The 19,314-nt window shown below is 39.2% G+C and overlaps 1 protein-coding gene across 1 annotated transcript in view; it reads right to left on the bottom strand.

Annotated features, from left to right (window-relative positions):
- Nucleotides 1-19,314, bottom strand: part of sptlc3 (serine palmitoyltransferase, long chain base subunit 3) — a 74,622-nt gene that overhangs the window by 41,696 nt on the left and 13,612 nt on the right. Inside the window, exons 2-6 of the mRNA XM_002931739.5 lie at nt 14,456-14,647; nt 13,674-13,828; nt 11,617-11,765; nt 9,621-9,745; nt 4,761-4,854 (exon numbers count right to left, since the gene is read on the bottom strand). Coding sequence (XP_002931785.2) covers nt 4,761-4,854; nt 9,621-9,745; nt 11,617-11,765; nt 13,674-13,828; nt 14,456-14,647 — 715 coding nt within the window. The remainder of the gene's footprint in view (nt 1-4,760; nt 4,855-9,620; nt 9,746-11,616; nt 11,766-13,673; nt 13,829-14,455; nt 14,648-19,314) is intronic.

Genomic DNA, 19,314 nt, shown 5'->3' with positions numbered 1-19,314 from the left:
AAATATTATCTCAGAAAACAGAAGTTAAGTTTCAAAGTGAATTCTTTGATCGAAATGAGAAAATAAAGGAGGAGGGAAAAGGAAATATTTGCAGAACTAGTAAATTATACCACATCTTAAAGGGGCACAGCAAGAGTTTTGGGAAATTCTCACCAGGGGCCCAAAAGTTAAATATCGCACAGAGTTTAAAGGGCAACAAGGGGATGAGCGCTACATTCCGTCACACATTTCTTACATAAACCAAGTTTGTTTTTATTAAAAGAGACTGGAACCATCAGGGAGTAATCAGCTAAAATATCTATAGAAAGGTTAGAATAAAGAAAGGTATTCCCCAATAATCTGTTCCATATAAAGAAAGGGATAGGGAGGAAGAAGAGATAAAAGATCTTGACCACAATGTCCCACCTCACGTGGTTTTTCCTTTGACAACATGATCTAATAATTTTTTTTCAGTGGGGTTAATATGCTGAATTAACAACATATTCTGAGAAAGCAGCCAGCCTTATTTAAAAGGAAAGACTTGCAGAACTATTTATTAAAAATGTACAAAACTGATGAACATTAAAGGAACAGTAACACCAAAAAATTAAAGTGTATAAAAATAATTAAAATATAATGTACTATTGCCCTGCACTGGTAAAAGTTGTGTGTTTGCTTCAGAAAGACTACTGTAGTTAATAGAAATAGCTGTTGTGTAGCCATGGGGGCAGCCATTTAAATTGAAAAAAGGAGAAAAGGCACAGGTTACTAAGCAGATAGCAGATAAGTAGCATAGACTCCCATTGTATTCTACACAGTTTGTCTGTTATCTTCTTATGTAACCTGTGCCTTTTCTCCTTTTTTCAATTTAAATGGATGCCCCCATTGCTACACAACAGCTATTTCTATTAAGTACAGTAGTCTTTCTGAAGCAAACACACAACTTTTACCAGTGCAGGGCAACAGTACATTATATTTTAATTATTTTAAAACATTTTTATTTTTTAGTGTTACTGTTCCTTTAAAGGATTTCCCCTCCCAGGGCAAGGAGGCACATTGTGCTCTCTAGAGGGAGCATTCCAATCTATTGCTGGAGGAGCTCAAAATGATACAGTGCATAGAGAAGCCATATGTGAGACTGCTTTCCCCAGCCTACTGCCATTGCTTGGTTGTACATTGCCCCACTCTGAAATCTCAGATGTACCTCTGCTAAAGGAGAGCAGGGCACCATGAAATTGTCAGTGTGACAGGAATTGTCAATTGTGGTGCATGGTGACCTTCGACTGGGCCACTGCACTCACACTGCACTGCAAGGGTCAGTTTTGACCCATTCTGCTCATGTATTTTGTTTAACATTTACATGGTTAAATATTTTAATGTAAGAAGGAGCAAGCTGGAACTTAAGGAGTTCTTAATGATTGCCATTAAATTAAATTGACAAAATATCTGGGGTAATAGGTCATGTGGTTGCAGGGTATTTCCAGCTATTAAAGAAGAAATGAAGCTTAACAAATAAAATGCTGCACATTATGTTTTGAGATTCTGTACCAGCCCAAGGCAACCATAACCCTATAGCAGAGAAGATCTGTGCCCCCAAAGATACCCCCAGTAGCTCTCTGCCTTTTTTGTATGAATGTATATCTTTATTTTTAAAGCGCTCCTTATGTACGCAGCGCTGTACAGTAGAATACATTTATACAAACAGGGGGTTATTAAGATATTAAGATAATAGATCTTTTTTCTGCTGATTCCCTGCACATGCTCTGTGCTGCTGTCAGTTACTGAGCTTAGGGACCCACAATACACTGACTGTATATATAGAATATAAAATTCACGGTATCAGGTAAGCGATAACAATCACTGGGGAGGTGCCTAATGTTTGGCACCCCACAGTGATTTAGCCTTCTCTTCTTTTTCTGCTTGATAATTTATGATGGCCCCAAAGCTTAGCTTCTCAACAGCTGCCCAGACCACACTGATCATGTATACTCGGATGGTGACCTCATTTGCTCAACTTTAAAGTAACAAATTATTATTGTTATAGAGATTCTACAACTTTAGGCTTGTGCAGTAAGTCCAGGATATAAAATCTGGAATTTCTACCTACATTTTTTTTTAGGGTTTACTTCTCCTTTAAATTAAAATAACAACAAATTATATTGGGTAATATGTCATATGGTTGCTGGGTATTTCCAGAAGTACAAGCACTACAAGTACTATACAGCTATAGTATGCTGCAATATACACCCACATCCCTTTCCTCTGCTTCCTCTCTGGCCCCTACCAGCTACTCCTACAACATTCTAAATATGTACAGAGAGTAATCTGCTAGACTCTTTTGTGCCTTTGTCCAGTTTAGCAAGGAGTCTTGCTTAGCTAGCTGGAGTCTCACAATATACATATGTGTATAAGAGAGCAACGTAGTGTACAGGTAAGGGATTATAACACTGCCCCAGGCACCACTGGGTGCCACCACTGTGCACATATTAGCTGCCTCTTCACCACAGCTGACTTCAGGGGAATCCAGTATTATAGCGGGCCTCGCATAGATAGTAGCCTGATATCCGCTATGAGTATATATGTACAAAATATATTATCTTACCCAAGATTGCAGGCAAGGGGAATTCTTAAAAGAGTTTGTTTTAGTAATAGGTAATTCCAAGTTGTGCCTTGGCTTAGGGTCACGTCTGCCAGCTCAGTTACTGGCTGTATGCAGTACAATGCTACTATTCTGTTTATACTAAAAAAAAAATCATGCAAAAAATAAAAACATTCCTGTGGTGGGAGGGGAGTTAAGATATTGTTAATGTACCCATATTTAAGATGAATTTGAAGGCCAATTAAAGGCAAGAATCCTTTACCCAGTGTCTTGTAACTATGTACAGCAAAGCATTACGGATCAATTCCACCCAAGCACAAAGCTCACTTCTCCTTCCAAATGCCAATTACGCAAATATTTGTACAGTCGATGCGGAAGGGCCTGCCGTTTGCTTAGGACGTGCCCTTAATATGATTTCATAATTTTTAACTTTGAAGGAATGTGATGAATGCACTTTAATAAATGTCTTGAGTGAATCATCAACAGCAAGTGGAATTCTTTTTGTGTCCATTTTACACAGAGCATGGGGCCATGCACCATGCAGCAAAGCTTACCCACAATTAACAATAATGTACAAATCAGGAGAATGTAACCTTTGCCCCACCTGCTTTTATCTTTGTTAAGACAGCGGACAAGGACCCCCGATCCCACAAGCATAAAAAAAACGCTCAATATACCATTAAAAAAAAAATATGCACACCAGGAAAGTAAAGCAGTTAGGTATAAACTCAATGTTTAAATCTCATAGCGGTGGGAAGGTTCTATTGTTATAGTGCAGGGGTCTGCAACCTGCGGCTCGCGAGCCACATGCGGCTCTTTGGATGTGAAGCTGCGGCTCTTTAGTTCCATACATAAATATTATTTATTTTATAAAAAAAAAAACATTTACAAATCGTTCTGAATTGATTAACGAGGATTAGGCACCGACTCTATCTCTCAGCCACTTGTACTCGCTTTTCACCACACCCCTCCCCCGTGACACGCGTCGTCACTGTCGTCAGTCCATCGGAAGATTCGTAGCTTCCGACGCCGTTGGCTGGCCAATTTAAGGGAGCGCTCAGGCTCTGCACATGGAATGCAAGTGAGGGGGTGGGCGTTGGTACGGGCCATGCACAGTTGGTAGTGGCGGCGCGGTATTAGGAGCGCTGATTTGTGAGTAAGCGCCTCTATAGTAATATTGACACACTTGATGTATGGTATATACTTGATGTTAAGAGTGCCGCTGAGGACGCTGTGACCAGATCGCTACACGTAACCCTCGATTTACCTTGCTAAAATGATTAATTGATTTTGCCTGGTTTGCAATATTATCTGGCAGAGAACACAGGATAATTTGAGAGCTTAAGTCAGTGTATTTATCATAAATAATACACAGGGCATCCACACTAAGGAATTTGATTCCCATGAATGACCGAATAAAGGTGATAGTTGGATTATTGATGTATGGTCATTAAAGGAACAGTAACACCAAAAAATGAAAGTGTATAAAAAGAATTAATATATTATATTCTATTTCTCTGCACTGGTAAAAGTTGTGTGTTTTCTTCATAAACACTACTGCAGTTTATATAAATACTCTGCTGTGTAGCCATGGGGGCAGCCATTTAAATTGAAAAAAGGAGAAAAGGCACAGGTTACTAAGCAGATAACAGATAAGTAGCAGATTCCCATTGTATTCTACACAGTTTATCTGGTATCGTCTTATGTAACCTGTGCCTTTTCTCCTTTTTTCAATTTAAATGGCTGCCCCCATGGCTACACAGCAGCTATTTCTATTAACTATAGTAGTCTTTCTGTAGCAAACACGCAACTTTTACCAGTGCAGGGCAACAGTACATTATATTTTAATTATTTTAAAACATTTTTATTTTTTAGTGTTACTGTTCCTTTAATAGTCCTTGTTCCCCTGATTGCTGTTCTCTCTCCTTCCCCCTCTCTCCCCTCTACATGTCCACCAATTTAACTATTTTTTACGCTGTCTCTTTGAATTGAGACATGTGTAATGATTGGTTCCACTATGCCCGTGTGTGGACAAGTGGTTTTTAAGTAATATATTGATCATTGATCAAGAAAAAATTTTGTGGCTCTTTAAAAATTTGAAATTTAATAAAATGTAATTTTTGGCTCTTCCGACCCAAAAGGTTGCAGACCCCTGTTATAGTGGAATCATAACAGCACTCACTGTTGTGTTTGAAAATTCGTATTGTTGCTCCAGACAGCCTTGCGCCAAGTATCAAAGAAGTATGGTTCAGCTCATCGCTTAATATAAGGCAGCCCTGTAATGGGAAACAGCAAGATGAAAATGATGAATACAGGTGGAGCTATATTATACTAAAAAAACATCCTGAAAACAAGAATACAGAATTAACAACTGGTTGTATAGGATTCAGCTGTAAAGGATAAAACTAGCACAGGGAAATAATAATAAAAGAGAGACAAAAAGCAAACAACATACCATCTTACGATGTCCAACATAATGCAACCAATCTTGGATGAACAGCTGTGTTTCTTGCACACTCATTCACACTATTGTAATGGGAAAACTCACTGACATATACTGCAGAACTGAAGACAGACTGTTCATCCATCTCATCCGTCTCTTTCTATTGGGGGCACACACTGACTATTCACACACACAAGGGCCAATTTCATCAGTTACCAGTTAACATGCCTGTATATTTTTGTACTGTGGGGGGACCATAACACTCACGGGGAACCCACACAGACCCATAGATACCTGGGCAATATTGATTTATAATGGAGAAATGGTGTAAAGTAAAATATAACAATGTGCTGGTAGGAGTGATTGCATTTCTGACACCCACATATACCTTATAAAAGCTAAAAATGTGCCTGAGCCCAAGGGATACTCAATGCAATGTCAAAGAAACTGGGAAAAAAACAATACAAATGATCAAGCAAAATCATGTTTCCTCACTTTCAGCAGGAAAAGCCTTTACATACATAGCATCCTCTATCAGGAGTATGTATAGCAAACCTACAGTTTTCGGAAAGTAAAAAGCTGGATTTCAGGGACCAAATCAAAACATGCAGGCCCAGATTTGTGGTGAGACCACAAAGGACCAGACTTAAGGCAGCACAAATTTAGGAACGACATGCCACACTGGAATTTTGCTCCCATACGGAGCAATGGGCACAGGAAGCACAGAAACTTTAGCGCTCACTGCCCCACTGCTCTATATGTAGTTAAGTGGCGCGCATGCATGCGGGGCAGCAAAAGGGGGCGGCCTCAGGGCACCCTGTTCTTAAATCTGGCCCTGAAAACACGGGACCTGGGTTATGGGTGGGGCTTCCTGACAAAAGGGTGGGGTTTGATCAGGACTTGGATGCATCATAGGGCACGGCATTGCAGGTGTATGGTGCCCCAACAGGTCTGGACTGGGAGTGCCCACCAGCCCAATAAATAGTGACTGTCCATAGCATCTTAAAGCAGCCCCTCTGGTATATGCCAGAAACCACAACTTGCCAGTCCTGGCCTATGCCCCAGTATACCTTATTGCAATCTTTTTCTTGTTTAAAGCCCCTAAATGTATATCTATATTCAAACATACTGGCACCTGCAACAGACTTAAAATGTGGATAAACAAATCACACTTGTAAGAAGTTGAAATGGACTTAAGACATAGGGGCAGATTTTTTAAAATGTGAGTTAAGAGCTTAATAGAGAAAAACTCACCCACGCTTCATTCCTATGGGATTTTTAGAAGAGTATTTATGAAATGGGTAACTCTAAGGGCTGTGGCACACGGGGAAATTAGTTGCCGCGCGTCAAATCTTGTCGTGGGCGACTAATCTCTCTGGCATACATGTATATATATGGTGAGATATGCGTATGCCATCCCACCATTTTAGCTGGTGGGATGGCATATCAGGGATATTAGTTGCCCGCGACAAGGGAGATTTGTTGCGGGTGACTAATCTACCCCCGTCTGTCACGGCCCTAACTTTCACCCAATGATAAATACACTTCTAAAAATCCTATAGGAATGAATAGAACGTGGTATGTTTTTCTCTATTGAGTTCTGAAATCAATTTTTGATAAATCTGCCCCTTGATGTGAGAATGGGGGTGGGTGTTATTTCCTTTGTTGTACAGGTATGGGATCAGTTATCCGGAAGCCCATTATCCAGAAATCTTCAAATTACAGAAAGGCCATCTCCTCAGTTTTAATAATTACTATTTTTGAAACAGATTTCCTTTTTCTCTTTAATAATAAAACAGTACATTGTACTTGACCTAATCTAAGATTATACTTAATCTTTATTGATTTAAACAACCCTATTAGGTTTATTTAACGTTTCATTGATTTTTTAGATGTATGTATGTATGTATGTATAACTTTATTTATAAAGCGCCACAAGGGTACGCAGCGCTGTACATTCTTATAGAATACAAAATTACACACGGGGAGGACAAGTGATATAATAAATAAATACAGTAAATATATATATATATGTGCCATGTGGTATGAGACACAGTGGGAAGGAGGTCCCTGCCCCGTAGAGCTTACAATCTAAGTGGTTGGGTAACATACAGGCACAAATTGGAAGGTAAGAGTGCATCAGGTATGGGCATTTGCCCTTAAGCGCAGGACTGGGCAAAGTATGGAGATACAAATTACAGAGAGGCTCCTTATCCAGAAAACTCCATGTCCCGAGCATTCTGCATAACAGGTCCTATATTTGTGTTGATATTATTATGATGCCTCTGATCAGGTCTTATGTGTGTGCTGGGCTTATACAGTTCATTACATGCAGAAGAAGATGAGAAGTTTCAGCCATTATGGCAGAGCGTAGGAGCAAGGACATCCATTATTAGGGAAAGGGATGGCCAAGAAGTCTAGCTCCATAGGACAGAGAATGACTGATGCCAAAGCTGGGTTGAAATAGTACTGTTAAATAAAATGTCTCTTTTTGATAAAGAACTAATACTTCCAGGTCACTCTGTTGCACACTAATAGGGCTGTGTCTAACCACCACACACTTTACCAAAAGTATAATTGCCAAAGATAAAAGACTTCCATTAAAGTTATTAGCACAGGCAGAGAATAATGAATATTTAGGGAGGCCTGCCTAAACATAAATGTACCTCTCCTACCCTGGTTATTAGACCAACTATAGCACAACACGCTGACACATCTGCATGCATATGTATAAAACTGGTGTATGTCACACTTAATGATACAAGTTTCTAAAGTCTTTTTTTTAGACTGTTGTTGTTCATTGAATCTTTCAGTGTATAAAATGTCACTTTAAAGGAACAGTAACACGAAAAAATTAAAGTGTATAAAAGTAATTACAATATTGTGTACTGTTGCCCTGCACTGGTATAACTGGTGTTTTTACCTCAGAAACACTACTATAGTTTATATAAACAAAGCTGCTGGGTAGCCACAGGGACAGCCATTCAAAGGAGAAAAGGCACCGATTACATAGCAGATAACAGATAAAACACCATTGTATTTTATAGGGCTTATCTGTTCTCTGCTATGTACCCTTTTCTCCTTTTTTTCCAGCTTGAATAGCTGCCCCCGTGGCTACACAGCAGCTTATTTATATAAAATATCGTAGTGTTTCTATAGCAAACACACAACTTTTTCTAGTGCAGAGCAACTACTTAGTAGCAGCTCTTTGTCATGGCTACCAAATACCAGAAAATACCCTGTCATACACAATACTTAGGGGCTGATTTACTAATCCATGAATCCGAATCCAAATGGGAAAAATTCGGATTGGAAACGAACATTTTGCGACTTTTTCGCATTATTTGCGATTTTTTAGTCGCCGTTACGACTTTTCGTAAATTGTCGTGACTTTTTCGTAGCCGTTACGATTTGCTCATATATTGTCGCGATTTTTCGTATTGAGCGCTCGTAAACGGCGGGCAAAACTTTCAGACTTTGCCTGATTTTGGAAGCCTCCCATAGGACTCAATGGCACTCTGCAGCTCCAACCTGGCCCAAAGAAAAGTCACGATACTGAAGCTTTCGTAAACTTTCGTACTCGGCACGAAGGCTACGAAAAAGTTGCGACAATTTGCGCAAGCCGTAACGCTACGAAAAAGTCGCAACAATTTACGAAAAAGTCGTAACGGCTACGAAAAAGTCGCGACAATTTACGAAAAAATTGCAAAATACCGATCATTACGAAAAAAACGAATTCGGACGCTTTTCGGACGTTCGTGGATTAGTAAATGTGCCCCTTAGAATTGCCTCTGCTAAAATACATGCAGAGACAATTAGCAGTAAGGGCTCTGGTACACGGGGAGATTAGTCGCACGCGGCGGGGCGATTTCGGGAAATCGCCGAAAAAGCCTCGCGAGTCTTTTTCGGCGATTTGCGCGAAATCGCGCCGCCGCGTCTGCCATCCCGCCGGCGACTTACATGTTCGCCGGTGGGATGGCAGAGGGAAGGCAACTCGGGGAGATTAGTCGCCCGCGAGCAGGGAGTTTTGCCGCGGGCGACTAATCTCCCCGTGTACCAGAGCCCTAAATGATCAGCATTGTCTATTTTAGTAGCCATGACAAATAGCTGCTACTAGTAGCTCTGTGTGTTTTCACCCTTACTGTTCCTTTAATGTCTGTGAATTTGTAAATGTATTCTAAAAATGCAGAAAAACATACTGGCAGCAATCTGTGGCTTAGAAGTGACCATTTGCTGACTACTGTGACAATGTAGATTTCCTGCATATTATGGCATTGAGTTGCCTGGGGAACTATGCTGAAAAAATGTTTCTGAGATCACTTAGAGAGCAGCAACTATGACAAATTGCTGGCACACAGATGAACTGACTGTTTATACAAAAAAAGGTAGAGAGAGTAGTACTGAATAAGGAAGGTCCATTGCCCTTATGACAAAGGTAAAACAAAGGGTGTGGGACAGACCCTGACTTATTGCATAATTTGCAAGGCTGCTATTTTTTCTTCCACTATCAGGTGCCATGTACAATCACAAGACAATGAGTCACACTGCAGTGTGTTGCTATTATAAAAAAAAAGTGTAGAAAAAAGTGTGATAACGAACCTTTCCAACTAATGCAGGGATATTCATGGAGTTGGTGGCAAAACCCATGCTAAACACCATAGCTTCTTCTACCCCAAGGAACTCAGCCACCAAGTCCTCCAGTTCTTTGTGGTTATCCAAGTGACCTGAAAGCGAATGAAAAGGAAATGGATGTCACATCACTGGAAACAGGTTAACCATTATCACAGAACTTAGCAATATCAGTCATATTTAAAACAGCTACTTATATACATGTCATTGAAGAGTTTCCATTTTGCGAAAATGGCTTTTCCATAGAAAAATTGGCTACAAAGCCACTAATGTGCAATTTGCCTAAGGCACTGGTTTTCAAACTGCAGCACTAGGGGCTCAGCCTGATGCCAAGTCAAAGTGAGAATTGAAGAGGGTGTCTTTTCACACCTCTATGTGACCGCTTCCTTAATATTAAGGTTTAGATAATATTAATAGACATAAAATCTTATTATGTTGAAATGAATTGCTTGTATAGTGTTTTGAATAAATGTAAAGCATGTGACAGTTTGTTCTAGGTATATATGGCCTCCCCTCTAGGCAGCTATAAAGTGCTCCTAGAAGTCATTTCCTAAACTGAGCAATATTCACATGATGACATTGGTTTTGTAGGTCATAGAGGTTTAGCTAAAGCATTAAAACCAGGCCAAGTTCATCCAGAATTACCCAGTGTAAAAGGTATGTTAATGCCTTAAGGGAATGATGTTAAATTTTAACCTAGTTTATTATTTTTCCTCCGAAAAACAGGCATATTTTAGTCATTTACAACATTATATGGTATTGAGAAGAAAACAGATCACAAGCCTTTAGCGATTAATTGAAAACAATTCAGCAGGTTGGCTTCATTATAGCCTGAAACTTGAGGAATACAAAGCTAAAGCTACCTAGTTCAGCAATGTATTCCACTGATTTAATATTAAAGTGAATAAAAACATCCTTATATCAGGAACTGTTTTTTTTTTTTAATTTCAGTAAATTGCTGCTGAACTGCTGCTTACATAAAAATATAGCGTATGGGATGGGATCTATTGCCCGGATTCCCATTACCTGTAAAGCTCCAAAATACTGTATGGGAACTAAGCTGGCATTAAGTTATGGCAAAACAATCCAATTCGATGTTAATGTTTGAATGACTTGTAATAGTCTTAATTTACAGCACCCTGCATTACAGAAATATCCTTTGTCTAGAGAACCCCAGGTCCCAAGATTCCAAAAATCCCATACCTGTGTTTGTATGTATTATATAAATATATATATATATATATATATATATATATAGGGACCTATAGGGTTAATTCTATTAGCTTTAAACGCTACACTCCCTTATTTCACTCTTACTAGGCAGAAGTCCCATGTTTCTGTTTTCCTATTTATAAATTATTCATTATTGGCCATAAGCCTTATGATCACCTGCATTTAACCTGCCAATCCATTGCTCTACATCTGCACTGTAAGTATTACCACATAACCCTGTGGTCTTGGACAATTAACCACTTCTGTTTGAGTTTGCTGCAAGAACCTTCTGGTGTCCTTTATTTCTCATATTTTGCACACACCATAAGTGAGTAGTAGTTACACAACCTCTTATGCTATGTGTTAGAGTCCAGTGTACCCCATGCTCTATAGCCTATCTAGCTGGTCTTTGTCTGTTTTAAAGCCAAAAAGGGGTTACATATATATACATATATGTTATATATAGTGAGAGATAAGATACATATAGCAATGTGACATTCATTAAGCCATTCACAAACTCCCCCATAGATAATTGTATAGATATCCTTAGCCTGGGATGATACAGACAGGTTAGGGCAGTCTTTTATCAACTGAAGATAGATATTTATTGCAGTATATTATAGCCCTAACTGTAATATGTGGCAATAAAACTATTTTTCCTACTAAAATATGAACTGTTATAACCTGTCCTACTTCATCTTAAGCAGGATAAACACAGAGAAAATAATAATTGCTAGAATTAAAGGCTTCATACCCATCTCTTGCCTGGTGCTACAGACACCAACTCCATAACTTTGTACAACGTCCTTAACTGATACTAGAGACTCTGGATCATTCTCTGCGAAGCCAAGGTAGTTATAAGACCCCATATTTATCACATCTTTAATCACTTTTCCTGTGTACCTAAATAGGGCATAGGTAAAAAATAAATATATTTTTATTATATATAATTGAAATATGAACATATAAGGCATATAGAGGCACATACAAGCATACAATAGTTTTTAAGGGCAAACATTATTGTACCAGCATTGCTTGTAATGATGTGACTTTAAGCATTTACTGGGGGACTTCATTTAATAACACAGATACTACATTGCACTAGTGGTATTACGCATAGCAACAAACCAGTTATTAGTTTTAATCAGTCTATTAAATGAAAACAAAAATCTGCTTGGTTGTAACAGGTAACTGCTCCAATGCAAGTGAACCCCCAAAGGCTGAACTGTGAACAGTGTTCTTTTAGATACATGCCCTGTTTATTGTTGTAAGTATTATGCTGTTGTTGTAGTAATATTCTGAATATAGGGGTTTTTCCTCCTCTTTAAAGGTCCACATCTCTGTTTGCTATGCTAAGTGGCAATACCTTTAACATGGGAATAAAATCTGCTTCTCTTTGATAAAAAGAAGTGTGATTTTTAGAACTTGGCTAGGAGATACGTGTATGGGAACAGCAATTTCCTGTACAGCAATTCATTCTAATATCAACAGCTTTGAAATATTTGGAGCTTATTTCTTCTCTCCAGGTAGGAGGCCATATCCTACAGCAGGTTATAAAATAACTTGTTTCCTCTTGATATAAAAACATTTATACTGACTTAGCATGGGCACCTCCCATGTGGAAAGGTCAGCCTTTTTGATATCAGCAGGGTGTGTCTCTATTCTTCAATGGGACAGACTAACAATAACAGAACAGGGACATGCTATTTTTGCAATATTACAGTTTTCATTGGACCTTAAGAATCTTTAAGAAAATGACTGCAGTACTGAAGAATAGATACAGCTTTCCATAAGAAAAAAATTATACATTCATACCCCTACATGTAATAAAAGGCACTAAGTTTGTCCAGGAGCAGTAACCCATACAAACCAATAAGATGTATACTTTTAAACAGGTGACCAGTAAATTCTACCTGCTGACTGGCTGCTGTGGGTTACTGCTCTCAAGCAAACTTAGTGCCTTTTATTACATAAGCCCATAAATCTTGCTCTTATAGACACTTGGCTAAACCAGTGGCTTCAGCCATATTTCATCATCTAGTTAAATCATATTGTTGCCACATGGCCAATATTTTCGAGGTCAATGTGATCCTTAAATAATACAGACAGATTGGTTGCTATGGGTTACTAGACCTGTTGTGACTTTTAGAGGGTTATGCAAGCTTGCAACAGAATTAGTAATCGGCATCAACTTATCAGCAGGTAGAACTTCCCGGCATTCTGTTTGAAAGCAAACATCTAACCTGTAGCTATGGGTTACAAACTGGTCCAAACTCTGTACCTTTTATTGCATTGCCTCGTTGCCAAAAGTGCACTGCACTCATTGGTCTTAAATATGTGATAAATGTTTAAATATATGTCAGCAAATACCATATATTTTTAAATATGTATTAAATATTTGTATCAGTATGTTGGTTTGACAGGTTACCGGCCCTCCTATATCAGTTATTTATTTTCTACTCATAACATTATTTTGTACTTACTGACCAGGCTGATAAAATACTCTCCAGGCGGTAACCCTAGATATTATGCTAGCTAAAATAAGTAGCCTGACTTCAATGTACATAGCAACCTAAGTAATTATATTGACCACACAGCTCTTCTCATTTATGAAGAATTCTTTATTTACACTTGTATGTTCTATTCTACTGTTAAAATGCACAGACAATGAGACAAACATCCTGTGATAAAATCTTTTATTAAATAGTTTTGAATAAGAAATCTAAACAAAAAAAAAAACTTTTATGTTTTGAATGAGGCACTTATGGAGGTTTGCTCATACTCTTATTATACAAAAATGTTATCATTCACCTGTATGTCCAGTTATAGTCATCTGTCAAACGCTCCATTAGGTCAAACTGAGGCCCAGGGACACTGCAGATGGGACGATTCCAGTTATCTCGCACCCGCATGTAAAGGTTTCTTGTATAAAAATTTTCAAAATCTTGATAGAGAGGCACAAAGTCCTGCATTGCAGAGAAAATAGCATTTAGCAGGCATATTAAAGGGACAGTAGCATGGCCTATTAGAGATTCTTGAAAATCTTAAAAATAAAAATAGGGAAATTCAGTAAGGCCACACAAGAAATCTATCAGCCAGTAGCCAGTGGGGTCGGGTCAGTGAAAGCTCCAACATATTCCAAAGCACTGTAAATAAGGGTTCATAACAAATAATATGCAGACAAACTGAAACAGTGGGAAATAAAGTCTATGCTCCTCTTCTTCAAAAAATGAACCAGGACAAGGTACTTTTACTGTCATTGCTGTGCTGCCTTGTTCTGGAGGCCCAGGAATCCTCTGAAGCCTAGGACACTCAAAAAATATAGCAGCGCCAAGCTGGTGTATGAGGCTTCTCAAGTATCTCTGCTTAGTTTGCACTCTATCCCTACAAAGTGGGCCTTGAAAGGCCAGAATAGCTTTCTTCAAAATGCTTCTGCCTAGATCTCTGTAAGTGACTTTGCCGACCAATATAGGAAATATAACATGAGATATCTTTATATATCTCCTAAAAACATCAGCCCCATATACAGCTACAACATCTTTAATATGAAAACATGACTATCAAAGGAGTTAAAATCAACAAAGAATTCTTACTTTTTGTTCTTCCCTTTCTTCAGCCATGTGACATTTTTCCAGCCCCCATGCCCTCATAAAGTCTCGCAGATAGCCGAATAACGTTACAACACCATATCCTATGTAGGTGAGCACGGCAACATATATTGGCGCTTCTTCAAAAGATTCCATAAATGGCTTCTTGTACAGGGTGCCATTTGGTGTTCCATTGTGCTGCAACAGAAAAAATGGTTCAAGCATCAAGTGAATGCATCAGTGATAGGTATGAATTACAGTATAAGGCATTGTTAACAAATCAAATATCACAGCGCCACACAGTTCTGTCAAAGCTAAATCACAGTTCTGTCAAAGCTAAATCACAGTTCTGTCAAAGCTAAATCACAGTTCTGTCAAAGCTAAAGCAGGCCCAGGTGACATCCAACATCCCGAATGAAAGGGGTTGTTCAACTTTGAGTTAACTCAAACTTTACTAACTTTAGTATGATGTAGAGAGTAATATTCTGAGACAATCTGCTATTGATCTTGATTTTTTAATACTTGTAGTTTGTTAGTTATTTACCTTTTTGTTCCGTAGCTCTCCAGTTTATAGTTTTAGCACCTATCTGGTCAGTAGGGTCCAAAGTACCTTGGCAACCAGGGAGTGGTTTGAATGGGAGATTGATATATGAACGGGTAGGACCCAAATAGAAAAATAAGCTATATAAAGTAACAACAAAAATAAAACTGCGTCCTCTCAGAACAATAGATTTAAGGCTGCTGGGCTCACTGACCCCCATTTAAAGCCATCCAAGAGTTAGAAAAATAATCAGAAGAAGGCAAATAATTCAAAAGCGATAAAAAAAAAATAAAACTTGATTAGAATTGGCCATTCTAACATACTAAAAGTTACCTTAAAGGTGAACCACCTCATTCACATGACTTCTTTAAAACAAATACCAAGTTTCCTTGTTGATGACTTAAACTTAAACTTACTAGGTCAACAGACAATGACAGAAAAAAAGCTAATCTGTAACAGATGTGAAAAGGCCATAAGTTACCATTCCTGAGCCAGGTCTGTTATTTGTACAACTAGAAATTCTGGTTGGTGATGCTGATAGACAAAACACATCAAACTAACATCAGTGTAAAACAATCCTATGAGTGATTATCATTAAATAGGCGAGGAAATTGTCATGGGAATAAAAGTAACAAATGGTGATCAATCCAATCTCAACCTCAGTATAAGAAGGAGTTTTTCAAATAAGGCCTCACTCACAGTGCAGAACACTTAGAACTCCAGCTTTAGACTCCTTTCAGAGTCTAACCTTTGGTCAGGGGCAGAGCCCCTCTGAGCTCCTATAGTGGTTACAGACATAGGGAAAAAGCAGCATATCTGTCTTTTAGTCATAGTTCCAAGAATATTTTGGACAGCAAATATAATTTCACTCCGACTCTCAACCTAACTGGCTGGGCTGATCTTTCTGTATATAGGACCATTCAGTCGCGATCGACAAGGGATGCGGAAGTGCGGCATGAATGCGTACTCACACAGCACTTCTGAATCCCCGGCTTGATTGCAGTCCACCAGGAATCCACAGGGAATCGACTGGTGGACTGCGATCAACGTTTTGGCCACCCCTGGAGTAGAGCCTCCCAAAAGCAGAAAACTTTATAGTCAATACCAAAAGCATGACCACAAGAGGGCAGCAAGCATTGCTGCTAATGACAGTAGCAATGGGTTCACAGTCATGTTGCAAGGATCAATGGGTTCACAGTCATGTTGCAAGGTTCACATGTTAGAATTATCACTAGAGGAAGGGTCAATAATTGAATGTATTAAAAAGACACTAAATTTGAATTTGTAAATATGCTGTTGCTATTAGTTTAGTAGGAAAACCGAAAAGCAGAATGTAATGGTGGCCATTCATGTTACAATTATGATTTTTCCTGCAACCATTGGTCAGATATGAATCGTCAGATATGCAGGTAGAAACAAAAGAATTCTACCCCTATCAGATGATTCAGTGCTAAACACTTGGGGGTATATTTATCATGTTGTGTTAAAAGTGGAGTGAAGCCAGTTATAAAACCAAAGCAAAGCATCTGATTGGCTGCTATAAGCAACATCACCATTATTGTTTTACTCCATTTTTTACACAGCATGATAAATATACCCCTTGGATTTGCTCAAACGCCTTCAAAGACGGCCGATCAAAAATTTCCATCCCGCCCAATCAGTGAGGCGACCAATATCCAAGGCCTTTGCCGAAATCGGTTGCCTCGCCTCCTGCCATTCATGCACCAGATATTGTTGCGTATGATAATATCGGTGCGTGTATGGGCACTTTGAGTTACAAGGAGCCATCCCCCCCAATGTTCCCAATACCACATTTTAAACGTGTGCACGCATTTTTAAAAACTATGTGCTCAGGTCAGAATAAATACTAAATTTTGTGTTTTTGCACAAAATTCTTTGCGCTCCCCAAGATCTTTTGTATATGCTGGCCTCAAAATATCTGTGTGTAGCTTAGAGGGAACATGGCCCCCCAATCTCTGGAATGAAGAGAATTACAAACACATTACTTTCATTGTGCAAAGAACTCAACAGTCAGAGGGAAGCACCACTCTCAAAGCATGGGGTGAGTGAGTGTCATATGTTTACCAATATTTATAATCAAACACAGAGCAGAAAGCTTTGCAGCATGTGCAGTCGCATGACAGCAGTGTGTAAAAGGTACAACGGATAAAATTTCACTGAATGCGCTAAATAAAAAAGAGAGACTGGTATTACAGGAAAGTTCTACATATACTTTTTTACTTTAAAGGGATTCTGTCATGATTTTTATGTACTTTTTATTTCTAAATTACATCGCAAATAATTTACTCTGCCATTTCAAATTTTATTATTGAACCAACAAATGTATTTTTTTTTAGCTGTAATATTGGTGTGTAGGCGCCATCTCAGTGCATTGTGCCTGGGTCTGAGCTTTCAGAAGGAACCAGCGCTACAGAACTAGAACTGCTTTCCAGGTCGGACTTGGATTTCTTACTACTGAGTGCTCATATCTATCTATCTGATGTGTTTTGAAAAAAAACATGTTTTCCCAACATGTATTTCTTTAAATCCCACTATTGGTGACCATGCACAGGCTGAAAAAAGCAGCAACTTGCTCTATTGCCAAAAATCTGCCAGATATCTATCAGGAAGGTTTGATTTTCCTGTCCAATGAGGACCACATCAGCACATTGATGCAGTCCTTATATGACAGGTCTGGAGGTTCCTCCATAAGTGTTGTGCCCCAGGCCAATGATTGAATCAGCTTGATTTGGCCCAGCATGGTGTTTTGGTGACCTAACCAAGCGAGGGGATCTTGCAGTGTATGGCCAGCTTTAATAATAACAATCTGATTATAGAGCCTTTAGTAAAGAATTTCCTTATTGCCATAGTGTTCCACTATCATGTACTTGTTATTATTGTGGGGTTCTTTAAAACATAATTTTTTTGCCTATAGGCTGATCACACGTGGTCAGATTGGGCCTGCGGGACACAGGGAAAAAACCTGTCTCAGCCTGCCCTTCCTGTCCTCTCCACCATCAGGAACTACGCATTTCTGTGCTCCTACACCGTTCAAGGGGGGCAGTACACAGAGTGGGGGGGGGGGGTAGCAGGAGTTTGCAACTAATGTGGGAGGTCCCCTGGCAGCAGCCCTGGTGGACCCCTGACACCCCAGCCCGACACTGATTGGACTAATAACCCAAACACCAGTGCATGCATGGATGCTTTTAATGCTTTACTCTTTGGTAACAGAGACCAGAGACTGCCGCATTCAATTTCTAACATTTTCTGATATAGGTTTAGGAACTGATTTGGGTTTATATAGGCATGGTGACATGTTGTTGTTAAAGCCACGTTAAAAGTTAAACATGTCACTATCACTTTAAATTTATGTAACAGCGTTGGCTTCCCTGGGTGGGGCTTGAATAAAAAAAAATCCAACGACGACTGCTCTAAATGAGCTTTCATCTCCTAGATTCACATAAAGAAGTAACCTTACCACACAGGGCATAGGGTCCACTTTTTCTCTCTGGGTTTTGTATGCAGGCAGAGAGAAGCAGATCCGCTCTTGTCCCGGCAGGCACAGCATGGGCCAGAGTGCAGGCTTCACAAAGTGGAGAGCACCCAAGAAACCCCAAAGCATGTATTTTTAGGCCAACAGGCTGTGTTTAGCTGCATTCAGGCTGATTGTGTGTCTATGTCACTTTGTGTGTGTACAACTACACACAGAGGGGCTTATATGTTCCAGTGTGTAAGCCAACATTACTGGTGGTGTTGCCCATAGCAACCAATCAGCAATTAAGTTTGAATGGTCACCTACAAGTTAGAAAAGCAAAGATCTCATTGTTTGCTATGGGCAACATCACCCTATAATAAATATGCCCCAGAAGCTGATATATCCATCTACGCCCTGTGTGCCCTCAAACTTACACCCTGGAAATCCCCCGCTGTTCCATACACCTTACACTTATTATTGCAGTGCAAAAGCCAGACACAGTGTTACAGGTGCAGCCATGTGTTATACAATCACGGGCAAATCCATTTTGCCTTATAAAACAGTATATGCCTAAAGGAAGAGCTCTGTCAGTTGGACGTTATATTTTTTTCCTTTCCTTGTTGACACTTTAGCTAACTAGTGAGTGCGGTTCATCGGTTTGGCTGGTCGGTGACCTTTACTCTAGTTTCAGGTTCTGCATTATATTGTGCTTACAGGGCTAGGCATTTTTAGGATGGGAAGGTACAAGAAATCCTGACAGGGATCCACCAAACAAAACTGTTTGTTTTCCTTAACACTGAATATTCAGTTAATTTCAGAAGCTGCTTAATGCAATGCCTTCAGCAGAGC

This window comes from Xenopus tropicalis, chromosome 5 (assembly GCF_000004195.4).
Source record: "Xenopus tropicalis strain Nigerian chromosome 5, UCB_Xtro_10.0, whole genome shotgun sequence".
Classification (NCBI taxonomy): Eukaryota; Metazoa; Chordata; class Amphibia; order Anura; family Pipidae; genus Xenopus; species Xenopus tropicalis.
Note: the sequence above shows the minus strand (reverse complement) of the source record. Positions and strands in the feature narration are given on the sequence as shown.